Source organism: Saprolegnia parasitica, scaffold supercont2.1443 (genome assembly GCF_000151545.1).
Source record: "Saprolegnia parasitica CBS 223.65 mitochondrial scaffold supercont2.1443, whole genome shotgun sequence".
In the NCBI taxonomy this organism is placed as follows: Eukaryota; Oomycota; class Saprolegniomycetes; order Saprolegniales; family Saprolegniaceae; genus Saprolegnia; species Saprolegnia parasitica.
This window is the reverse complement of record NW_012157837.1, coordinates 1-23,089: the sequence shown is the minus strand read 5'-3', so window position 1 is coordinate 23,089 and position 23,089 is coordinate 1. Positions and strand designations below refer to the sequence as shown.

The 23,089-nt window shown below is 24.2% G+C and overlaps 15 protein-coding genes and 16 non-coding genes across 31 annotated transcripts; 5 read left to right on the top strand and 26 right to left on the bottom strand.

The window, feature by feature from the left end:
• Nucleotides 1–5: 5 nt before the first annotated feature.
• SPRG_35014 (ribosomal protein L5) lies at nt 6–554 on the top strand (the record flags this gene model as incomplete). The annotated part of the gene is made up of 1 exon: nt 6–554. One exon carries the CDS (start codon nt 6–8, stop codon nt 552–554), a length of 549 nt encoding a protein of 182 aa, XP_012213609.1.
• Nucleotides 555–556: 2 nt separating this feature from the next.
• SPRG_35115 lies at nt 557–629 on the top strand. The gene has a single exon. It is a non-coding gene; the product is annotated as a tRNA-Gly (tRNA).
• Nucleotides 630–643: 14 nt separating this feature from the next.
• SPRG_35114 lies at nt 644–725 on the top strand. The gene has a single exon. It is a non-coding gene; the product is annotated as a tRNA-Tyr (tRNA).
• Nucleotides 726–728: 3 nt separating this feature from the next.
• On the top strand, nt 729–802 carry SPRG_35113. The gene has a single exon. It is a non-coding gene; the product is annotated as a tRNA-Asn (tRNA).
• Nucleotides 803–921: 119 nt separating this feature from the next.
• Nucleotides 922–2,451, top strand: SPRG_35013 (ATP synthase subunit alpha; the record flags this gene model as incomplete). The annotated part of the gene is made up of 1 exon: nt 922–2,451. A coding segment is annotated over one exon (1,530 nt), but the record flags the coding sequence as incomplete, so codon positions are not given.
• A 5,586-nt stretch (nt 2,452–8,037) lies between these two features.
• SPRG_35012 (ribosomal protein S7) lies at nt 8,038–8,568 on the bottom strand (the record flags this gene model as incomplete). Its single annotated transcript has 1 exon — nt 8,038–8,568. One exon carries the CDS (start codon nt 8,566–8,568, stop codon nt 8,038–8,040), a length of 531 nt encoding a protein of 176 aa, XP_012213607.1.
• Nucleotides 8,569–8,951: 383 nt separating this feature from the next.
• On the bottom strand, nt 8,952–9,024 carry SPRG_35112. Its single transcript has one exon. It is a non-coding gene; the product is annotated as a tRNA-Val (tRNA).
• An 8-nt stretch (nt 9,025–9,032) lies between these two features.
• On the bottom strand, nt 9,033–9,106 carry SPRG_35111. Its single transcript has one exon. It is a non-coding gene; the product is annotated as a tRNA-Ile (tRNA).
• A 12-nt stretch (nt 9,107–9,118) lies between these two features.
• On the bottom strand, nt 9,119–9,190 carry SPRG_35110. The gene has a single exon. It is a non-coding gene; the product is annotated as a tRNA-Gln (tRNA).
• A 4-nt stretch (nt 9,191–9,194) lies between these two features.
• Nucleotides 9,195–9,268, bottom strand: SPRG_35109. Its single transcript has one exon. It is a non-coding gene; the product is annotated as a tRNA-Arg (tRNA).
• A 2-nt stretch (nt 9,269–9,270) lies between these two features.
• SPRG_35011 (ribosomal protein S10) lies at nt 9,271–9,594 on the bottom strand (the record flags this gene model as incomplete). The annotated part of the gene is made up of 1 exon: nt 9,271–9,594. One exon carries the CDS (start codon nt 9,592–9,594, stop codon nt 9,271–9,273), a length of 324 nt encoding a protein of 107 aa, XP_012213606.1.
• An 18-nt stretch (nt 9,595–9,612) lies between these two features.
• On the bottom strand, nt 9,613–9,686 carry SPRG_35108. The gene has a single exon. It is a non-coding gene; the product is annotated as a tRNA-Phe (tRNA).
• A 10-nt stretch (nt 9,687–9,696) lies between these two features.
• On the bottom strand, nt 9,697–11,187 carry SPRG_35010 (NADH dehydrogenase subunit 2; the record flags this gene model as incomplete). Its single annotated transcript has 1 exon — nt 9,697–11,187. One exon carries the CDS (start codon nt 11,185–11,187, stop codon nt 9,697–9,699), a length of 1,491 nt encoding a protein of 496 aa, XP_012213605.1.
• Nucleotides 11,188–11,952: 765 nt separating this feature from the next.
• SPRG_35009 (NADH-ubiquinone oxidoreductase chain 5) lies at nt 11,953–13,938 on the bottom strand (the record flags this gene model as incomplete). Its single annotated transcript has 1 exon — nt 11,953–13,938. One exon carries the CDS (start codon nt 13,936–13,938, stop codon nt 11,953–11,955), a length of 1,986 nt encoding a protein of 661 aa, XP_012213604.1.
• A 21-nt stretch (nt 13,939–13,959) lies between these two features.
• On the bottom strand, nt 13,960–14,262 carry SPRG_35008 (NADH-ubiquinone oxidoreductase chain 4L; the record flags this gene model as incomplete). The annotated part of the gene is made up of 1 exon: nt 13,960–14,262. One exon carries the CDS (start codon nt 14,260–14,262, stop codon nt 13,960–13,962), a length of 303 nt encoding a protein of 100 aa, XP_012213603.1.
• A 49-nt stretch (nt 14,263–14,311) lies between these two features.
• On the bottom strand, nt 14,312–15,277 carry SPRG_35007 (NADH-ubiquinone oxidoreductase chain 1; the record flags this gene model as incomplete). The annotated part of the gene is made up of 1 exon: nt 14,312–15,277. One exon carries the CDS (start codon nt 15,275–15,277, stop codon nt 14,312–14,314), a length of 966 nt encoding a protein of 321 aa, XP_012213602.1.
• A 149-nt stretch (nt 15,278–15,426) lies between these two features.
• SPRG_35006 (NADH dehydrogenase subunit 11) lies at nt 15,427–17,448 on the bottom strand (the record flags this gene model as incomplete). The annotated part of the gene is made up of 1 exon: nt 15,427–17,448. The coding sequence occupies one exon, from the start codon at nt 17,446–17,448 to the stop codon at nt 15,427–15,429; it is 2,022 nt and encodes a 673-aa protein (XP_012213601.1).
• A 50-nt stretch (nt 17,449–17,498) lies between these two features.
• On the bottom strand, nt 17,499–17,572 carry SPRG_35107. Its single transcript has one exon. It is a non-coding gene; the product is annotated as a tRNA-Asp (tRNA).
• A 13-nt stretch (nt 17,573–17,585) lies between these two features.
• On the bottom strand, nt 17,586–17,657 carry SPRG_35106. Its single transcript has one exon. It is a non-coding gene; the product is annotated as a tRNA-Glu (tRNA).
• A 22-nt stretch (nt 17,658–17,679) lies between these two features.
• On the bottom strand, nt 17,680–17,750 carry SPRG_35105. Its single transcript has one exon. It is a non-coding gene; the product is annotated as a tRNA-Gly (tRNA).
• Nucleotides 17,751–17,760: 10 nt separating this feature from the next.
• Nucleotides 17,761–18,117, bottom strand: SPRG_35005 (NADH-ubiquinone oxidoreductase chain 3; the record flags this gene model as incomplete). Its single annotated transcript has 1 exon — nt 17,761–18,117. One exon carries the CDS (start codon nt 18,115–18,117, stop codon nt 17,761–17,763), a length of 357 nt encoding a protein of 118 aa, XP_012213600.1.
• A 61-nt stretch (nt 18,118–18,178) lies between these two features.
• Nucleotides 18,179–19,324, bottom strand: SPRG_35004 (cytochrome b; the record flags this gene model as incomplete). The annotated part of the gene is made up of 1 exon: nt 18,179–19,324. The coding sequence occupies one exon, from the start codon at nt 19,322–19,324 to the stop codon at nt 18,179–18,181; it is 1,146 nt and encodes a 381-aa protein (XP_012213599.1).
• Nucleotides 19,325–19,354: 30 nt separating this feature from the next.
• Nucleotides 19,355–19,918, bottom strand: SPRG_35003 (NADH-ubiquinone oxidoreductase; the record flags this gene model as incomplete). The annotated part of the gene is made up of 1 exon: nt 19,355–19,918. The coding sequence occupies one exon, from the start codon at nt 19,916–19,918 to the stop codon at nt 19,355–19,357; it is 564 nt and encodes a 187-aa protein (XP_012213598.1).
• Nucleotides 19,919–19,933: 15 nt separating this feature from the next.
• SPRG_35104 lies at nt 19,934–20,006 on the bottom strand. Its single transcript has one exon. It is a non-coding gene; the product is annotated as a tRNA-Trp (tRNA).
• Nucleotides 20,007–20,009: 3 nt separating this feature from the next.
• On the bottom strand, nt 20,010–20,084 carry SPRG_35103. The gene has a single exon. It is a non-coding gene; the product is annotated as a tRNA-Pro (tRNA).
• Nucleotides 20,085–20,088: 4 nt separating this feature from the next.
• On the bottom strand, nt 20,089–20,161 carry SPRG_35102. Its single transcript has one exon. It is a non-coding gene; the product is annotated as a tRNA-Met (tRNA).
• A 33-nt stretch (nt 20,162–20,194) lies between these two features.
• SPRG_35101 lies at nt 20,195–20,282 on the bottom strand. The gene has a single exon. It is a non-coding gene; the product is annotated as a tRNA-Ser (tRNA).
• Nucleotides 20,283–20,343: 61 nt separating this feature from the next.
• On the bottom strand, nt 20,344–20,571 carry SPRG_35002 (ATP synthase subunit 9; the record flags this gene model as incomplete). Its single annotated transcript has 1 exon — nt 20,344–20,571. One exon carries the CDS (start codon nt 20,569–20,571, stop codon nt 20,344–20,346), a length of 228 nt encoding a protein of 75 aa, XP_012213597.1.
• Nucleotides 20,572–20,629: 58 nt separating this feature from the next.
• SPRG_35100 lies at nt 20,630–20,702 on the bottom strand. Its single transcript has one exon. It is a non-coding gene; the product is annotated as a tRNA-Arg (tRNA).
• Nucleotides 20,703–20,712: 10 nt separating this feature from the next.
• SPRG_35001 (NADH-ubiquinone oxidoreductase chain 6) lies at nt 20,713–21,411 on the bottom strand (the record flags this gene model as incomplete). The annotated part of the gene is made up of 1 exon: nt 20,713–21,411. The coding sequence occupies one exon, from the start codon at nt 21,409–21,411 to the stop codon at nt 20,713–20,715; it is 699 nt and encodes a 232-aa protein (XP_012213596.1).
• Nucleotides 21,412–21,513: 102 nt separating this feature from the next.
• On the bottom strand, nt 21,514–23,043 carry SPRG_35000 (cytochrome c oxidase subunit 1; the record flags this gene model as incomplete). The annotated part of the gene is made up of 1 exon: nt 21,514–23,043. The coding sequence occupies one exon, from the start codon at nt 23,041–23,043 to the stop codon at nt 21,514–21,516; it is 1,530 nt and encodes a 509-aa protein (XP_012213595.1).
• Nucleotides 23,044–23,089: the final 46 nt, after the last annotated feature.

Here is a 23,089-nt window from a genome sequence, read left to right as displayed (position 1 = left end):
TAAAAATGAATCACTTAAAACATCATTATAATCATAATATAACTTATGATTTAATTCAAAAATTAAATTTTAATAATATTTTTAAAATACCTACAATTAATAAAATTATATTAAATATAGGTTTAAAAAATTCGAATATGGAAAAAAAAAAAATGATATCTATTGTTTTATTATTACGTTTAATAATAAATCAACAGATTTTAAATACTAAATCAAAAAAAAATAATATAATTTTTAAAATTAAAAAAGGTGATATTATGGGTTGTAAAATAACATTAAGAAAACAAAATATTTATATTTTTTTAGAAAAAATTATTATTTTTGTATTACCAAATATTAAAGATTTTAAAGGTATTTATGTTAATAAAAAATCTACAAATATTTTAAATTTTAAAATCAAAAATATTTTAAATTTTTTTGAATTAGAAAAAGAATTTTTAAAATTTCAAAATTTACCTTTTATTGATATAAGTATTCATACTACTTGTAAATCATATAAATATTTATATTTATTATTAAATCAATTTAATATACCTATAATTGATAAAAAATAATTGCGAAAATAACTCAATTGGTAGAGTATAATCTTGCCAAGATTAAGGTCGCGGGTTCGAATCCCGTTTTTCGCTTTTATTTTTTTTAAGAAGAAATGGCTGAGTGGTTTAAGGCGGTAGACTGTAAATCTATTAGATATTCTATCATAGGTTCGAATCCTATTTTCTTCAAAATCTTCAATAACTCAATTGGTTAGAGTATAGAGCTGTTAACTCTAAAGTTGTAGGTTCAAGTCCTACTTGGAGAGTTTATTATAAAATAATAATAAATTACTTTATAACTAAAAAAATATTTATTTATATAAAAATATTATAATTTAATATTTTTATATAATTAAGATAATAATATAACTATTTATTACTATAAGTGGCTATAGAATTATCTTACATACTTGAATCTAATATTAAAAATTTTAAAAGTGAAAAAAAATTAGAAGAAACTGGTATAGTTTTATCAATGAGTGATGGTATTGCTCGTTGTTACGGTTTAACTAAAATTCAAGCAGGTGAAATGGTTGAATTTAACAAAGGTAATATTAAAGGTATGGCTTTAAATTTAGAACCTGACGTTGTAGGTGTTGTTGTTTTCAGTAATGAAAGAGAAATTCAAGAAGGTAACTTCGTGAAAAGAACTGGATCTATTGTAAGTGTACCAACTGGTGAAGGTTTATTAGGACGTGTAGTAGATGCTTTAGGTCAACCAATCGATGGAAAAGGTGCTATTAAATCAAATACTTTAAGTAGAGTTGAAATTAAAGCTCCAGGTATTATGCCAAGACAATCTGTAAGTGAACCTGTACAAACTGGTTTAAAAGCTGTAGATAGTTTAATTCCTATTGGTAGAGGTCAACGTGAATTAATTATTGGAGATAGACAAACTGGTAAAACTTCAATTGCTATGGATACAATAATTAATCAAGTTAAAGCACACCAAAGTGGTGATAAAGATAATCAATTATTTTGTATTTACGTAGCTGTAGGTCAAAAAAGATCAACTGTAGCAGATTTAACTAAAACTTTAGAAGAAAAAAATGCTTTATTTTTTTCTATTATTGTAGCAGCAACTGCATCAGATTCAGCTCCATTACAATTTTTAGCTCCATATACCGGTTGTACTTTAGGTGAATATTTTAGAGATAATGGTAAACACGCTGTTATTTTCTATGACGATTTATCTAAACAAGCAGTAGCTTACCGTCAAATGTCTTTATTATTAAGAAGACCTCCAGGTAGAGAAGCTTACCCAGGTGACGTATTCTATTTACACTCTAGATTATTAGAAAGAGCAGCTAAAATGAATATTGCTATAGGTGGTGGATCATTAACTGCATTACCAGTTATTGAAACTCAAGCTGGTGACGTATCTGCTTATATCCCAACTAACGTAATTTCTATTACTGATGGTCAAATTTTCTTAGAAACTGAATTATTCAACCAAGGTCAAAGACCAGCAATTAGTGTTGGTTTATCTGTAAGCCGTGTTGGTTCTTCTGCACAAATTAAAGCTATGAAACAAATTGCAGGTTCAATGAAATTAGAATTAGCACAATTTAGAGAAGTACAAGCTTTCTCTCAATTTGGTTCTGATTTAGATGCAGCTACTCAACAACAATTACATAGAGGAGTACGTTTAACTGAAATGTTAAAACAAGGATTAAACGTACCTTTAAATGTTGAAGATCAAATTGTTATCATTTTTTTAGGTGTTAGAGGTTTCTTAGATAAAATTGAAGTTAAAAAAATCGGACAATTTGAAAATGCTTGGTTACAATTTATTAAAAATAATCATAATGATATTTTAGTAGAAATTGCAACTAAAAAAGAAATTAGTAAAGAATTAGAAGCTAAATTACGTACTTTAGCTAATGATTTTACTAGTCAATTTTTAAATAAATAATACAAATTTTATATTTTTATAATATAAAATTTATATTATTTATAATTAACGTTTGTTTTATATTTTTATTTTATTATTTGATTTAAAACATGAAAAAAATTAATTTTATATAGTAAAATCTATTCTTTTTTATAGATTAGATTTTAATTTCTTTTTAAATTATGATTCTACAATCGATTTTTTATAATAACTTTGAATTATTAATCCCAGAATTTTTTATAACATTAATTATTTTATCTTTTTTATTATTCGGTACTTTTTATAAAAATATTGATAATAAAAAAATATTAATAATAAAAACAATTAATAATTTAATTATTTTTTTATTATTATTTACATTATTATTAATGTTCAATACACAAAATATATCTATGACTTTAATGAATGGAGCTTTATTTATAGATAATTTAACTCAATTTATTAAAAAGTATTTTAATTATTTGTACTATTTTATGTTATATTATTCAAACAAATTATATAATAAAACCAAAAAAATGTTTTCATTTGAAATTAAATATCTAATATTAATTTCTTTATTAAAAAATTAATAAATATATAAAATTTATTTTTAAAATTTGTATATAAAATTTTTTATATGCAATTTTAAAAATATATAAATAAAAAATATTTTAATTTATATTAAATCATTTTTTGTTTTAATTTTATTTATATTTTTATTTTATTAGTATATAATAAATATTTAGATATATTATTTTTTAATTTAAAAAAATTTATAAAATCTGAACCTATTTTAAATTCATGTATAAAAAAAAATTTATTTAAATACTTTGTAATAAAGGGAATTAAAATTTAAATTAAAATATAATTAAATATTATTTACAAAAATATAATTTTATCTATAAATAAAGATAAAGTTAATTATAAACAAAATTTATGTTTGTTTATTTCAATATAAAAAGAAATTAATTTTAAAATTAATTTTAAATTTTTAATAGAGTTTGATCCTGGCTCAGAATAAATGCTATTGGTATGCTTAACACATGCAAGTCGAATGTTTATTTTAATAGACATGGCAGACGGGTGCGTAACACGTGAATTATCTACCCTTTAGTTCAGCATAATTATTTTTTATAAAAATTCTGAATAATAAATAAAGTTTTAAAAACGCTAAAGGATGAGTTTGCGGAAGATTAGGTAGTTGGTAGTATAAGAGACTACCAAGCCGACGATCTTTAGCTGATTTGAAAGAATGATCAGCCACATTGGGACTGAGACACGGCCCAAACTTTTTTAAAGGCAGCAGTGAGGAATATTGGACAATGGGCGAAAGCCTGATCCAGCAATACCAAGTGAGTGAAGAAGGCTAATAGGTTGTAAAGCTCTTTCATTAAGGAAGAAAAAAGACAGTACTTAAAAAAGAAGTTCCGGCTAATTTCGTGCCAGCAGCCGCGGTAATACGAGAGGAGCGAGCATTATTCGAAATGATTAGGCGTAAAGGGTTCGTAGGTTGTTTTTTAAGTTGAAAAAAAAAAATTAAAGCTTAACTTTATTTATTTTTTCAAAACTGATAAACTAGAGTATAAATAGAGGATAATAGAATTCTTATTGTAAGGATAAAATCTTTTAATAATAAGAGGAATTTTCAAGGCGAAGGCAATTATCTGGGTATATACTGACATTGAGGAACGAAAGCTTGGGGAGCGAACGGGATTAGATACCCCGGTAGTCCATGCTGTAAACGATGAGTGCTCATATTTAGAGAAATTTAGATATTTTAAGAAGCTAACGCGATAAGCACTCCGCCTGAAGAGTATAATCGCAAGATTGAAATTCAAAGGAATTGACGGGAGTCTACACAAGCGGTGGAGCATGTGGTTTAATTCGATAATACGCGCAGAACCTTACCAATTCTTGTAAATATTTTTAAAATATTTTTTAAAAAATACAGGCGTTGCATGGCTGTCGTCAGCTCGTGTTGTGAGATGTTTGGTTTATTCCCTTAACGAGCGAAACCCCTATTTTTAGTTGCTAATTTATATTAAAGATTGACTCTTTTTATAAATGCACTTTAAAAAAAGTTAATGACATATTAATGGAAATGGGGATTACGTCAAGTCTTCATGGCCCTTATGAATTGGGCTACACACGTGCTACAATGATAAATACAATGAGAGGCAATAATAATAAAAAATTGGAGCAAATCTTTAAAATTTATCTTAGTTCGGATTATGGGCTGCAACTCGCCCATATAAAGTTGGAATCGCTAGTAATCGCAAAACAGCATGTTGCGGTGAATATGTTACTAGACTTTGTACACACCGCCCGTCACATCATGGAAGTTAATTCATTTTAAAGCCGTTTATTTGTTTTTTTTTATTTTAAAAAAATAATTTATTAATAAAATTATTTATTAAATGTAATTAATTATATTTAAATTACTAAGAAGGGTTTAGTAACTGTGATGAAGTCGTAACAAGGTAGTCGTAGGGGAACCTGTGGCTGGAAGAGCTCTGATAAAATTATAAAATAAATATTTTTATATTTATATTATTTTTATTTCTTAAAATAATTTATTATTTAATTAAAGTAATTTTTTTGTTTTAATTTTATTTATATTTTTATTTTATTAGTAAAAGTATTAAAGTTACATAAAAAAAGCATAGAGGGGATGCCTAGGCATTAATTAATATTTTTAGGACGTAATAAAAACGAAAAGCTATATGGAATAATAATTTATTTATATATATAGATTTCCTAAAGAAAACTTTTTCTTTGTGAAAATTTTAAACATAGTGAATTGAAATATCTTAGTAACTATTGAAGAAATCAAACGAGATTCCGTAAGTAATGACGAGTGAACATGGAAAATAGGTTATAAAAAAAATTTATATGAAATATGTATATTCCGAAAAATTTGAAAAAATTTACATTAAAAGGTTATAGTCCTGTAGGATGTCATTCATAAAATATTCAATTATTTTATTTTTTTATAAGTAAAAAGAGGTATGTGTAATCTTTTTTGAAGATTGGGGGACCACCCTCAAAACCTATAAAATAATTAATGACCGATAGTGAACAAGTACTGTAAAGGAAAGGTGAAAAAGAGCTTTCGAGTTTGAAATAATTCTGAAACTCTATGCTAATAATCAATTGGAGCTTTTTAATAAAGTGACAATGTACCTTTTGCATAATGGGCCAGCAAGTTTATTTTTTTAGCAAGCTTAATTTATTAATAAAATAGGCGTAGAGAAATCAAGTTTTAAAAAGCTTAAATAAGTTATGAAAATAAGACCCGAAACTGAGTGATCTAATTATGAACAGATTGAAGAATAGGTAAAACTATTTGGAGGATCGAACCCACGTATGTGGCATTATACGGGGATGATTTGTGATTAGGGGTGAAAGGCCAATCAAACTCAGAGATAGCTGGTTTTCCGCGAAATCTATTGAAGTAGAGCATTTAAAAATCTTTTTTTGGGGTAGAGCACTCATTAAGCTAGGGGGGTTAAAACCTTACTGAACTTTTAGAAACTCCGAATACAAAAACAAGTATTTAAATAGACAGACATTGGGCGCTAAGGTCCATTGTCGAGAGGGAAACAGCCCAGATTGAACGCTAAGGTCCTTAAATAATTTTCTAAGTGATAAAGGAAGTGAAAAAATAAAGACAACCAATAGGTAGGCTTGGAAGCAGCCATCCTTTAAAGAAAGCGTAATAGCTCATTGGTCTAGTTTTTTTGCACCGAAAATGTATCGGGACTAAAGAAATTTACCGAAGCGTCAAGTTTACTAAATAATAGTAAACGGTAGCGGAACATTCTGTATGTTGTTAAAGATATGTTGTTAAATATATTGAAGATATCAGAATAGAAAATGCTGGCATTAGTAACAAAAAATAATGACAAGAATCATTATCACCGAAAATCCAAGGGTTTCTATGTTAAGATTAACTACATAGAGTTAGACGGCCCCTAAGCAGAACTTGACGAAAGCAAGCTGTGATGGGAAAATTTTGAAATTAAATTTCTAATAAAAAGTGACAAAATAGTAATATTTTCAAGAAACAACTTTTTTTAATAAATATTTAAAATATAAATAGTGCTAGAATTCTTTTAATAAGAAATAATAAAATAAAAGGCAAGTAATATCTTATTTATTTAAGAAAATAATTATATGTTAAAATAATTATACAGCCCACCTAGCTATAGAAAAACCTTAGTGTTGAGTAACATTTTATATTTTAATATTGAAAACCGTACCCTAAACCAACACAGGTGGATAGGTCGAGTAGACCAAGGTGTATGAGATAATTATGTTGAAGGAACTCGGCAAAATGACTCTGTAACTTCGGGAGAAAGAGTACCTTATATGAATCAACGTTTATATAAGGTGGCACAGAATTGGGGGTTGCGACTGTTTAATAAAAACACAGGACTCTGCTAAATCGTAAGATGATGTATAGGGTCTGACACCTGCCCGGTGCTGGAAGATTAATAGGAGATGTTTACGCATTGAATGAAAGTCCCAGTAAACGGCGGCCGTAACTCTGACGGTCCTAAGGTAGCGAAATTCCTTGTCGGGTAAGTTCCGACCTGCATGAATGGTGTAACGACATCCCCGCTGTCTCCAACATAAACTCAGTGAATTTGAATTATCCGTGAAGATGCGGATTCTCTATAGTTAGACGGAAAGACCCCGTGAACCTTTACTACATCTTTATACTGTTATCTTATAAAATATGTGTAGAATAAGTGGTAATCTTAGACCTTCACGCCAGTGAATTGTTTAGATTTCTTTGAAATACCACTCTTATTATTATAAATAACTAATATTTTTTTTTAAATAGACCGTGTATGGTTGGTAGTTTGACTGGGGCGGTCACCTCCCAAAGAGTAACGGAGGTGTACAAAGGTAAGCTCAAATTGGCAATATATCAATTGTGGAATGTAATGGTACAAGCTTGCTTGACTGTAAGATAGACATATCAAACAGGGACGAAAGTCGGTCATAGTGAACCGATAATTCTTTGTGGAAAGATTATCGCTCAACGGATAAAAGGTACTCCGGGGATAACAGGCTGATGACTCCTAAGAGCTCCTATCGACGGAGTCGTTTGGCACCTCGATGTCGACTCATCACATCCTGGAGCTGAAGAAGGTTCCAAGGGTTCGGCTGTTCGCCGATTAAAGTGGTACGTGAGTTGGGTTTAGAACGTCGTGAGACAGTTTGGATCCTATCTTCTATAGATATTTTGAAAAATGAAAGACTCTAATTCTAGTACGAGAGGACCGAAGAGGATAAATCTCTGGTGTATCGGTTGTTCTATATGGGCAGCGCCGAGTAGCTAAATTTATATTGGATAATTGCTGAAAGCATCTAAGCAAGAAACCGTTCTTAAAATTTTTTCATAAAATTGTTTTAGACTAAAACTTTGATAGGTGAAAAGTGTAAATATTGTAAAATATGTTAGCTTATTCATACTAATTATTTTTAAAAAATATATTTTTATAATATATTTTTAAATTATATTTTACGTTTTTTAAAAATTATTATAAATAATGTCGAATATTTATTCCCTTTTTGGAAATACCAACTGTTAAATTGGGTACATTATTATTTTATTTATTATTTTTTAAATAATAAATATTTATTTTTTTTTTTTTGAGAAAAAGTTGAAAAATCTTCTTCTTTATCTAATAAATTAACAGTACTATTGAATTTGATATTATAACGTAATTTTTGTATTTCGATATAAGTATCATCTCGTTTAACAATACTTTTACTTTTATTATTAAAAGTACCTAAAATTTCATTAAGAATATTTTTTAAAAAATTTGTTTTACGTTTTCTTGAGAAAGATAATAACCAATTAACAGCATCTTTTACTTGTTTCTCTTTATTTAAAAACATTAAAAAATATTTATTTTTTTTTTTTCGAGTTCTTCTTTTACTTACAGGTACATTTATTAATTTTAATTTTGGAGCTAAAATATCAATGGTTTTTATTAATATAAATAAAGGTTTTTGTTTTGTTTTTTTACGTAATTCAATTAAAATATTATTATAAAGATTTTCAGCAATACTTTTTTTTCCTTTTTTTAATAACATTTTAATAAAAGAATTTCTTATTAAATTATTTTGGTCGTTTAGTTCCATATTTAGATCTTGAAGTTTTTCTTGTTAAAACACCTGTTAAATCATATTTACCTCTAATAATATGATATTTTACACCGGGTAAATCTTGAACTCTACCTCCACGAATTAATACAACAGAGTGTTCTTGTAAAGAATGACCTATTCCAGGTATATAACAAATAACAGAATGTTCATTAGTTAATTTTACTTTAGCAACTTTTCTTAATGCTGAGTTAGGTTTTTTAGGTGTTTTTATATATACTTTAGTACAAACTCCTTTTTTTTGAGGGCATTTTTGAAGTGCTGGACTTTTATTTATTTTTTTTTTTTTTAAACGTTTTTGTTTTTGTAAAAATAATTGATTAATAGTAGTCATAAAAAATGATTTTTATATATATAAATAATGGGTAATAACGGATTCGAACCGCTAACATTTTCGGTGTAAACGAAATACTCTGCCAATTGAGCTAATTACCCTAATATTATGGGCCTAAGTAGATTTGAACTACTGACTTTACACTTATCAGGCGTATACTCTAACCAACTGAGTTATAGGCCCTTTTATTGAGTTTTAGAGTAAAAGGATTCGAACCTCTGATTTTCCATACCAAAAACGGATGCCTTACCACTTGGCCATACTCTAAAAATATGCTTAGAAAGATTTGAACTTTCATCTAATAGATCCGCAATCTACGGCTTTATCCTATTAAGCTATAAGCATATTTAATTTTTTTTAATTTTTGTTTTTAATAATACATTTTGAGGAATTATTTTTTTAATAATTATTAAAAAATAAATTAAAATGTATAAATTTTCATTTAATATATGAAAAGTTTGTTTATAATAATTATAATTAAAGTGTTCTCTTGATTTTTTATATACATGTGGAGATCTAAGTACAGTATATATAGTATTTTTTTTTTTTTGAGATATATTTCCTTTTATTATTATATTTTTATTTTTTAAAAATTGTTGGATTTTAAATAAATATGTTTTAATATTTTTTAAATTTTGTAAAGATTTAATTGTTAATTTTAAAGTATACATTTGATAATATATATAATTTGTCTAGAGGCGGACTCGAACCACCGACACAAAGATTTTCAGTCTTTTACTCTAACCAACTGAGCTATCTAAACTTTATAATATTTATATTAATAAATATAAATATAATTTATTTAAATTAATTAATATAATATTTGGATATAAAAAAAATAATAATAAAAATTGAGTATTAATTACTAATATAATACTATTTAATTTAGTTATTTGATTTACAAATAATTTTTTTGATATTTTTTCAAAAAATATAATTTTTATCATTCTTAAATAATAAAAAGAACTTAATATACTTACTAAAATACTAAAAAATATTAAACCAAAATATTGTGCTTTTATTGCAGTAATAAATAAAAATAATTTTGAAAAAAAACCAGCTAATGGTGGAATTCCCGACATTGAAAAAACATTTAAAACAATAATAAAAGCTAAAATTTTATTAAAATTATAAAGATTTGATAAATCAGTTAAATATTTAATAGGTTTTTTATTTATAATTAAAGATAAATATGAAGTCCATAAATTTATACTCATAATTATATAAACTACAATATATAATAAAATATAAGGAATAGATTCTAATAAATTAGAAGTAAAACCTATTAAAATAAAACCTACGTGACTTATAGAACTATAAGCTAATAATCTTTTAATTTTTTTTTGTTGTAATGCAGCTAAAGAACCTATAAACATAGAAGAAATAGCACTTATATAAAAAATAATTTCAAAAAAAGAAGAAATATCTATTAAAATATCAAAAACAAATCTAATTAAAATACCTATAAAAGCAATTTTAGGTACAATTGCAAAAAAAGCTGTTACATTATTAGGAGCACCTTCATAAACATCTGGTAACCAAAAATGAAAAGGAGCAGCACCTATTTTAAAAAATAGTCCGATAAAAATAAATAAAAAACCATTTAAAGCGCCTATTATTAAATCAATATTTTCAATATAATAAACATTAGATAATATTAAAAAAATATTTCCAAAATTTAATGAACCAAAAACACCATAAATTAAAGAAGAACCAAATAAAATAAAACTAGAAGCTATTGATCCTAAAATAAAATATTTTAAAGCAGCTTCTACGGCTAAAGGTGATTTACGTTTAGATGCAGTTAATATATAAAAAGATAAACTTTGTAATTCTACAGCTAAATATAAGGTAATAAAATTAAAAGATGATACTAATAACATTAAACCTAATAAAGAAATTAATATTAGAATATTAATTTCAAATGAAAACATTTTTTGTTTTATTATATAATTTGTTTGAATAATATAACATAAAATAGTACAAATAATTAAAATACTTTTAATAAATTGAGTTAAATTATCTATAAATAAAGCTCCATTCATTAAAGTCATAGATATATTTTGTGTATTGAACATTAATAATAATGTAAATAATAATAAAAAAATAATTAAATTATTAATTGTTTTTATTATTAATATTTTTTTATTATCAATATTTTTATAAAAAGTACCGAATAATAAAAAAGATAAAATAATTAATGTTATAAAAAATTCTGGGATTAATAATTCAAAGTTATTATAAAAAATCGATTGTAGAATCATAATTTAAAAAGAAATTAAAATCTAATCTATAAAAAAGAATAGATTTTACTATATAAAATTAATTTTTTCATGTTTTAAATCAAATAATAAAATAAAAATATAAAACAAACGTTAATTATAAATAATATAAATTTTATATTATAAAAATATAAAATTTGTATTATTCGTTTTTTAAAACTTTATTTATTATTCAGAATTTTTTATTAAAAAAATAATTATGCTGAACTAAAGGGTAGATAATTCACGTGTTACGCACCCGTCTGCCATGTCTATTAAAATAAACATTCGACTTGCATGTGTTAAGCATACCAATAGCATTTATTCTGAGCCAGGATCAAACTCTATTAAAAATTTAAAATTAATTTTAAAATTAATTTCTTTTTTATATTGAAATAAACAAACATAAATTTTTGTTTATAATTAACTTTATCTTTATTTATAGATAAAATTATATTTTTTGTAAATAATATTTAATTATATTTTAATTTAAATTTTAATTCCCTTTATTACAAAGTATTTAAATAAATTTTTTTTTTTATACATGAATTTAAAATAGGTTCAGATTTTATAAATTTTTTTAAATTAAAAAATAATATATCTAAATATTTATTATATACTAATAAAATAAAAATATAAATAAAATTAAAACAAAAAATGATTTAATATAAATTAAAATATTTTTTATTTATATATTTTTAAAATTGCATATAAAAAATTTTATATACAAATTTTAAAAATAAATTTTATATATTTATTAATTTTTTTTTAAGAAAAAAAAGAAATAAATATTAAAAAAATGAAATTTAAAATATTAATATATACTGAAAGTAATAATAAACCTATAAATAAAATTAAACTTAAAAAGATTAATAATGAATAATGGTAAATATATCCTGTTTGTAAATAAGTAATTTTTTTACTCCAATTTGAAAATAAATGTAATAAACCGTATGGACCGAAAAATTCTATAATACCTTTATCGATTAATTTATAAGTAGTACTATAACTTACTTGTAATATATTTTGATTTATAAATTCATAATAAATTTTATCAAAAAACCATTTTTTATTTAAAAAATTATAAAAAAATAATCCAAATTTAGATATTTTTAATTCATAAAAAAATTTAAAATTAAAATGGTATAAAACAAAAGCTAATGATAAACCTAACATACTAAAAATAACAGGTAAAAGTTTAAAAATTGTAGGTAAAAATTCTGCATCAATCATTTGAATATTTTGAGGGTGTATATATATAGCATTATTCCAAAAATGTGAACCTAGACCTATAAACATATCTTTTGTTAAATAACCTATAAAAATACTACCTAAAGCTAAAATACCTAAAGGTAAAGCCATACGTAATGGTGCATCATGAGCATGAAGAATTACATTTTTATGAGCATTAGTTTCACTTAAAAAAGTAAAATATAATAAACGTGTTGAATAAAAAGCAGTAAAACTAGCACCAATTGTACCTAACCAATAAGCAAAATGTCCAACTTCATTAAAACTTGCAAAAGCAATTTCTAATATAACATCTTTTGAATAAAAACCAGTTAAAAAAGGAAATCCCATTAAAGCTAATGAACCTATTAAAAACATTACATAGGTGTAAGGTAATATTCTTCTTAATCCACCCATTTTCCTGATATCTTGTTCATCACCCATAGCATGAATAACTGAACCTGCTCCTAAAAATAATAAAGCTTTAAAACAAGCGTGATTTGATAAGTGAAATACCCCTAAAGAATAGTTAGATAAACCACAAGCAAAAAACATATAACCTAGCTGACTACAAGTTGAATAAGCAATTATTTTTTTCATATCATTTTGAACTAAACCAACAGTACTAGCAAAAAATGCAGTTAAAGCTCCAATTATAGTAATAATTTTTAAAGTTAAAACTGAATATTCAAATATAGGTGAACATCTAGCTACTAAATAAACACCAGCTGTAACCATTGTAGCTGCATGTATTAATGCAGATACTGGAGTAGGTCCTTCCATAGCATCAGGTAACCAAATATGTAAAAATATTTGAGCTGATTTACCCATAGCACCTATAAAAATTAAAATACACATGATATCAATAATAGACCAATTATAATTTAAAAATAAAAAAGTATAATTTTCTAAAATCGAAATAGTTGCAAAAGCACTAAAATATTCTACAGTTTTTAAATTAGTAAATAAAATTAAAATACCTAAAACTAATACTAGATCACTAATTCTGTTAACAATCATAGCTTTAATTGCGGCTTTATTTGCTTGTAAACGTGTAAACCAAAAATTAATTAATAAATAAGAACATAAACCTACACCTTCCCAACCTACAAACATTTGAATAAAATTATCACCAGTTACTAATATAACCATAAAAAAAGTGAATAAAGATAAATATGACATAAATCTTGATAAATGTGGATCATGACCCATATATTCACTTGAATATAAATGTACTAATACAGAAACACCTGTTACTACAGTTAACATAACATAAGTTAAAGTATCAAAAAAAAAAGCCCAATTACAATAAAAAAGTCCACTTGAAATCCAAGTAGTTACAATTAAATGTGTATTTAATGCAAAAGTCATTGAATTATTAAACATGACTAAAGATAATATAAAAGTTAAAAAAACACTAAGAGTTGTAATAACGGCAGACCCTTTATTACCAATCCATTTTCCAAAAAGACCTCCAAAAATAGCTCCTAATAAAGGTAAAAAAATAATAGCTAAAGAATACATAAAGTTTTTATTGAAATTAAATTATAAAGATAAAATATGGATTTTATATATAGAAATATTACCATGAATATTAAAAAATAAAACCATCAATGCTAAACCAATAGCAGATTCAGCCGAAGCTACAGTTAAAATAATTAGAGAAAATATTTGTCCCATAATATCATCTAAAAAAACAGAAAAATATACGAAATTTAGATTTATAGATAATAAAACTAATTCAATTGACATAAGTATAATAAGAATATTTTGTCTATTAAGGATAATACCTAATAAACCTAGACAAAATAAAATAAAATTAATTAAAATATTATTAAATAAAAACATTTTTAAAATTATAAAAAATAATATATAAAATATATATATTATTTAAAAGTTAAATTAACCAATTAAAACTTAATAATATACTACAAGTTAAAATAAACCAACCTAAAGTAAAAGGTAAAAAAACTTTCCAACCTAAACGCATTAATTGATCATAACGATATCTTGGTAATATAGCACGAGCTAAAACGAATAAAATAACAAAAAAAGATACTTTTAAACCAAACCAGAATGGACCTGGGATAAAATTTAAATATAATGGAGCTAACCAACCACCTAAAAATAAAATAGTATTTAAACTACTCATTAAAAGCATATTTGCATATTCACCTAAAAAGAATAAAGCAAAACCCATAGCCGAATATTCAACATTATAACCTGAAACCAATTCGGCTTCAGCTTCTGGTAAATCAAAAGGGTGTCTATTTGTTTCAGCTAATGATGAAATAAAAAAAATAATAAAAATCGGAAATAAAGGTACACAATACCATATTTTTTCTTGACATAAAACTATATCAATTAAATTTAAAGATTGAGTACATACTATAACAGATAATATTGAAAAACCTATAGTTAATTCATAAGAAACCATTTGAGCTGATGATCTTAAAGCACCTAAAAAAGCATATTTTGAGTTACTAGACCAACCAGCAATAATTATACCATAAACACCTAATGATGATATAGCTAATAAATATAAAATTCCTATATTTAATTCAGCATAAGACATACCTTTACCAAAAGGTATTACCACCCAACTTAATAAACTTAAAAAAAAAGTTAATATAGGGGCAAAAATAAAAAGTACCACATCACAATTACTAGGTAAAACAGTTTCTTTTACAAAAAGTTTTAACCCATCAGCAAGTGGTTGTAATAAACCAAAAGTACCTACAACATTAGGACCTTTACGTCTTTGTATTGAAGATAAGATTTTTCTTTCGGCTAGAGTGAAGTACGCTACGGAAATTAATAGCGGAAGAATCAAGGCAATAGTTTTAAGAATTATATTAAACATATTAAGATTTTTATGAAAAAAAATAATTTATATATTAACAATAATTAATTATTGTTAATATATTTTATTAAAATTTTTTCCTTATACAATAATTTTTTTTTTATTTTTAATACATAAAAAATTATTAAATTTAATTATTAAATATTTTATTAAAAAATATTTGTTTTTTTTTTTAAAATAACTTTAGATTGAGTTAATATTTTTGAATGATTTTCTAAAATATTTTCAATATATAATTTTTTTTTTAAATTAAACATTTTATATTTTTTAATTTGTTTTATTTTAATAGTATTTTTTTTATATAAATTAACAATATGTAATTTAGATTTATATAAATAAGAATAAACATTATTAAATTCTAAAAATAAATTTTTTTTGTTATCTTTTTGATTTTTTTTCTTTAAAAAAATATATAAAAATTTAAATATATTATTATCTGATTTTTGTAAAGATTTAACTTTTAATATTGTATTATTTTTTTGAATTAAACCTTCAGTATTAATATATAAACCTTCTTTTTCTAAAAAAGTTAAACCTGGTAAAATTAAATTCGATTTTTGTGCATCTATATTAAAATGATGTCCTTGATAAATATAATAATTATTTTTATTATCATCTTTTAAATTTTTATAAAAATCAGTATTATATAAATAAAATAAATTAGTTTTGATATTTTCAAAATTATATTTCTTATTAAATATTTCAAGAAAATTTAAATACGAAGTTTGAGTTTGTAAAATATTAAAATTTTTTCCATTTAAAAATGATAAATTTTTGAATTTATTTAAAATAAAAGCAGCTTCTTTGTATTGATAAAAAAAATTACTACCTATAATTATTGTAGGATTTTTAGCTTTTTTTAATTCTTTACAAAAAGTATGTTTACCTTCAATTATTTGTAATAATGTATTAATATTTAAACCTAAATTATCTACAGGATAAGTATAATCATATTTAGGACCTATAGATGCTATTTTAAAATTACCTTTTTGAAATCTATTAATTAAATGTATATTTAATATCGAACCTTCTGAACGTATATCACTATTTAAAATTAAGCATAAATCTGAATTTTCAATATTTTTTAAAGAACTATTAAATAAAAAATTTGAACATAAATCTGAATTAAAAATATTTTCTTTTTTATTTGCATATAAATATGAAATATTATTTATACCTAACTGAGTTAAATTTTTTTTTAATATAAATTGTGATTCAATATCAGTTAAATTACCTACAATACCTTGTATTTGACTAGGATCTCTTTTTGATACTTCATTATTTATAGTTTCAAAAACTTTTTCCCAAGAAATCTCTTTAAAACCTTCAGATGTTTTTATTAAAGGTTTAGTTATTCTTTGATATTTTAAACTATCAAAAAAAAAACGAGTTTTATTATTAATCCATTCTTTATTAATATTAACGTTAGTTTTAGGTAAAATTCTTACAATATTATTTTTTAAAGTATCTATATTTAGATTTGAACCTATTGCGTCTAAAATATCAATACCTTCTTTTTTTGTTAATTCCCAAGATCTAGCTTTAAAAGCATAAGGTTTTGAAGTTAATGCTCCTACCGGACATAGATCAATTAAATTACCTGAAAATTCTGAATAAAATATATTTCTATCATAAAAATTAATTTCTGTTGAATTACCTCTACCAGTAGTACCAAAATGATCATTACGACAAATTTCATCAGCAAATCTAACACATCTAGTACAATGTATACATCTAGTCATAATAGTTTTAATAAAAGGGCCTATATTTTTATCTTCAACGCTTCTTTTTTTATTAAAAAAAAATCGACTTTTATCACTACCAAAAATTAATGTTTGATCTTGTAAATCACATTCTGAAGCTTGATCACAAATAGGACAATCTAAAGGATGATTTATTAAAATAAATTCTAAAACACTTTCACGTGCTTTTTGAACTAAAGGAGTGTTAGTAAATATTTCCATATTTGGCATAACAGGCATAGCACAAGATGCTACAGGTTTAGGTGAATTTTTAATTTCTACTAAACACATTCTACAATTACCTGCAATTTTTAAATTTTCTTGAAAACAAAATTTTGGTATTTGTATATTTAATGAATTACATGCTTGTAACACAGTAATATTTTTTTTTACATGCATTTTTACACCATTTATAATAATAGGTATCATTAGTAAATAAATTATTTTTAAATTTTAAAGATTTATTACGTAAAATTGTACGGGAAAAACGGGACTCGAACCCGCGACCCTTGGCGTGACAAGCCAAAACTCTAACCAACTGAGTTATTTCCCCTTAAATATAAAAATACCCTTTACGGGGTTCGAACCCGTGTTATTGCCGTGAAAAGGCAAGGTCCTGACCACTAGACTAAAAGGGCTTTTGGTATTATAAAATATTAATGTGATTAATGGGATTCGAACCCATAATATTTGCTTGGAAGGCAAAGGATTTACCATTAATCTATAATCACATTTTTTAAATTAATCCCATTCAAGTGCATCACTACACCATACATATATAAAACCTACAACTAATTCAATTAAGAATTCAATCATAGTCCAAAATCCTAATGAAAAATTCGAGCTTAATGTTAAAACCCAAGGAAATACATATACAGCTTCTAAATCAAAAACAATAAAAAGTAAAGCAATTAAATAAAATTTAACATCAAAAACTTTTCTTGCATCATCATAAGGATTAAAACCACATTCATATGCAGTTAATTTTTCTAAATCATCTTTTTGTTGAATTAATATAAAAGATAAAGTAAAAATTATAATAGATAAAACTAAACTAATAAGTAAAAATATAAAAATAATTGAATAATTTGATTTCATTTTTCTTTAAAGAATGTATTTTTTTAAAAAATTTAATTAAATAATAATAAATAAAAAATTTTTATTTATTATATCTAATTAAAAAAGATTCTAAATGACCAATAAAAGGTATAATAATCATAAAGAATGCAAAATAGTATATCATAGCAATAATACCTACTTCAGTATAAGGATAATCAACAGGCATTTGACCAATCCAACCTAAAATTAAGAAAGCTACAACTAATAACCAATATAATACTTTAAATAAAGGTCTAAAAATAGTACTTCTAATTTCCGATGAATTAGTATAAGGAATAGTTAATAAAATAATTAATGATCCAAACATAGCTATAACTCCACCTATTTTATTAGGAATTGATCTTAAAATAGCATAAAAAGGTAAAAAATACCATTCTGGTACTATATGTAAAGGTGTTTTCATTGGATTTGCAGGAATATAATTATCTGGGTGTCCTAAAGTATTAGGGTAATAATAGATAAATATAAAAAAAATTAACATTAAAACAACAAAACCAAATAAATCTTTTACATAAAAATATGGATAAAAAGGTACACTTTCATTTTTTATATAAATACCTAAAGGATTATTAGAACCATGTTCGTGTAATAATACTAAATGTAATAAAACTAAACCTACTATAACAAAAGGTAAAGTAAAGTGTAAACTAAAAAATCTATTTAAAGTTGGATTATCTACAGAAAAACCTCCCCATAACCATTCAACAATATTTTTACCTATTAAAGGTACTGCTGAAAATAAATTAGTAATTACGGTAGCACCCCAAAAACTCATTTGTCCCCAAGGTAAAACATAACCCATAAAAGCAGTAGCCATCATTAAAATAAAAATTAAAACACCAGAACACCATAAATGCTCTCTTGGTGTAATATAAGATCCATAATAAAGACCTCTAAACATATGTGTATATACTACAATAAAAAAAAAAGATGCACCATTTGCATGTGTATATCTAATTAACCAACCATAATTTACATCTCTCATAATGTGTTCTACACTATTAAAAGCTAAATCGATATGTGGTGTATAATGCATAGCTAAAAAAATACCAGTTAATATTTGAACTACTAACATTAAACCTGCTAAAGAACCAAAACCAAAATAATAATTTTGATTTATAGGTGTAGGATAATCTACTAAATGATTATTTACTACTGATAATAATGAATTTTTTATCCATCTCATAATCTTATTATATTAAACCTTAAAAATTTGTTAATTAGTTTTTCTGTTCCAAGGACTATTAAATTCAAATAATCTGTATTTTTGTGATAAATGAATAGGTTCATAAACAACTCTTTTTTTTAATTCATTGTAATAAACTTCTAAATAACCACTTAATGGGAAATCTTTTCGTAAAGGATAACCTTCGAAACCATAATCAGTTAATATTCTTCTTAAATCTGGATGATTAATAAAAAAAATCCCAAACATATCCCAAACCTCTCTTTCCCACCAAGAAGCTCCTTTATAAATATTTGTAATTGAATCAATAGATTGTAATTCGTTTATAATAATTTTTATTCTAATTCTAGTATTAAATCTAATACTTAATAAATTATATATAACTTCAAATCTATTTAATCTATTTAAATAATCTACAGCACAAATATCTGAAATAACTTTGTATTGACAGTTAGTATGATATTTTAAAAAAAAAAAAATAGGAATCATTTTATTCGCTGGAATATTTAATGATAATTCTTTTTTATTAAATGTATAATTAATAATTGGAAGTGTTTTTAATAAATATTGACCGTATTTAGTATTTAATGTCATAATAATATAATTAAACGAGAAAAGTGGGACTCGAACCCACAACCTACAGTTTTGGAGACTATCATTCTACCAATTGAAATATTTTCTCTTATCGGGAGAATGAGATTCGAACTCATGATCTCCTGTTCCCAAAACAGGTACATTAACCAAACTATGCTACCTCCCGTATTTAATGATGATAGGACTTGAACCTATAACATTAGGATTATGATTCCTACGTTCTACCAATTAAACTACATCATCTTTAAAATAAAATAATTATATATTTTAATTTTAAGGTCGAAGTGGGATTCGAACCCACGAGTTATCAATAATAACTGATGGTTTAGCAAACCACTGCCTTAAACCACTTAGCTATTCGACCTTTTTATAATATAATAAATATTATTATATTATAATATAATTTTATTATATTTTAATTAAAATTAAAATGCGAATAAAATTAAGAAAGCAATCATTAAAGAGAATAATGCAATTGCTTCAGTTAAAGCGAAACCTAACATAGCAGCTCTCATTAGTTCTTGTTGTAAAGAAGGATTTCTAGAAATACCTAAAATTAAAGAACCGAAAACATTACCAATACCTACTCCAGCACCAGCTAATCCAATAGTAGCTAAACCAGCACCTAAAAATTTTGCAGCTTGTAATAACATAAAAATTAATTATATAAATTTAATTTTCCATAATTCAAAAATTTTTTTAAAAGTAAAATACAACCTCTAGGACTCGAACCTAGATAATGTAGCTTAGAAGGCTAAGACTCTACCAATTAAGTTAAGGCTGTATTTTTTATTTTATTTCTGTTTAATATTATAAACAGCATTTATATAATTTCTCGATAATTGTTTATATAAATTTTTAGTTAAAAATTTTTTATCTTTTTTTTCTTTTAAAGTTAAAGTAACTGCACCAATTAAAGCAATTAATAAAATTAAACCTGCAGCTAATAAAAAAAAAGCATTATATGTATATAAAATTTGACCTAAAGTTTCAATATTGGTTATTAAATCTAATTTTAAATGCCATTGATTATGAAAATAAGGAACAGTTTCATAAGCTGGTGAATATCTAAAAGTCCAGTCTTCACATAATCTAGAATATGTTTCCATAGCTAAATTTTTGTGTATAAAATATTGATAAGAAGTAAATGATTTACTAAATATTGTGAAAGTTTCTATAAAAAAAATAAAACTTATTAAAAAAATAATAGGTAAATAACCATAATTATTATTATTAGTTTCAATTTTTTTAATATCTAGCATCATAACAACGAATAAAAATAAAACGGTAATAGCACCTACATAGATTATAATTAGCATTATAGCTAAAAATTCTACTTCAGCAACTAATAATAAACCAGTCATATTTGTAAAAACTAAGATTAAAAAAAATACAGAATAAACTGTATTTTTTGAATATATAACAAATATAGCTGAAGTTAAAGCTATACTTGAAAATAAAAAAAAAAAAACTTCATGATTTATAAAAAACATTTTTATTAAAATTTGATTAAATGAAATATATTTTATATATAATATATTTTTAAAAATATATAAAAATACTTCTTCTTATACAATAAAAATTTTTTAAATATTTTATGTTTTTATTACGAACGAATTTGTGTTATAGTAGGTTTTAATCCAAGGGTTATTACCTTCTACTTTTTCACCTTTAGTTAAAGTTATATAAATAATATAAAAAAAGAATAAAGATGCAAATAATGAAACATAAGAACCAAAAGAAGAAAGAGCATTCCAACCAGAATAAGCATCTGGGAAATCTGGAATTCTACGAGGCATACCTGCTAAACCTAAGAAATGCATTGGGAAAAAAGTTAAATTTACTCCAATGAAAAATAACCAAAAGTGTATTTGTCCTAAAATTTCAGGATATTGACGACCAGTCATTTTTCCAACCCAATAATAAAATCCAGCAAAAATACCGAAAACAGCACCCATAGATAATACATAATGGAAGTGTGCTACAATATAATAAGTATCATGTAAAGCTACATCTAAACCTGAGTTTGACATTTGGATACCAGTTACTCCTCCTATTAAAAATAAAAATAAAAATCCAATTACAAATAACATTGGAGTTTTTAATTGAATAGAACCTCCCCACATAGTAGCTAACCAACTAAAAATTTTAATACCAGTAGGTACTGCAATAATCATGGTAGCTGCTGTAAAATAAGCTCTAGTATCTACATCTAAACCTACAGTATACATGTGGTGAGCCCAAACAATAAAACCTAAAATACCAATAGAAATCATAGCATAAACCATTCCTAAATAACCAAAAACAGGTTTTCTAGAAAAAGTTGAAATAACTTGACTTATGATACCAAAAGATGGTAAAATTAAAATATAAACTTCTGGGTGACCGAAAAACCAAAATAAATGTTGGTATAATACAGGATCACCTCCACCTGAAGGATCAAAAAATGAAGTATTTAAATTTCTATCAGTTAATAACATTGTAATTGCTCCAGCTAATACAGGTAAACTTAATAATAATAAGAAAGCTGTAATAAAAACTGACCATACAAATAAAGGTAATTTATGAAAAGTTAAACCTGGTGATCTCATATTATAAATAGTGGTAATAAAATTTATTGAACCTAATAATGAAGAAATACCAGCTAAGTGTAAACTAAAAATAGCTAAATCAACTGAAGGACCAGAGTGTGCTTGTACACTAGATAAAGGTGGATATACAGTCCAACCAGTACCTGCACCAGATTCAACAATAGCTGAAGAAACTAATAAAAATAATGAAGGAGGTAATAACCAAAAACTAATATTATTCATTCTTGGAAAAGCCATATCAGGAGCCCCTAACATTAAAGGAATAAACCAGTTACCAAAACCTCCAATTAAAATAGGCATAACCATAAAAAAAATCATAATAAACGCGTGTGCAGTAACAACTACGTTATATAATTGATGATTTCCCATAAAAATTTGATTTCCAGGTTGTGCTAATTCCATACGAATTAAAACAGATAAAGTTGTACCAACTACACCTGAAAAAGCACCAAAAATCATATATAAAGTACCTATATCTTTATGATTTGTTGAAAAAAGCCATCTAGATGACCAGTTATAAAAATTTGAGTTCATTTAAATAATTTAAATATATAATATATTAAGTTAGAAATAAGTTTTT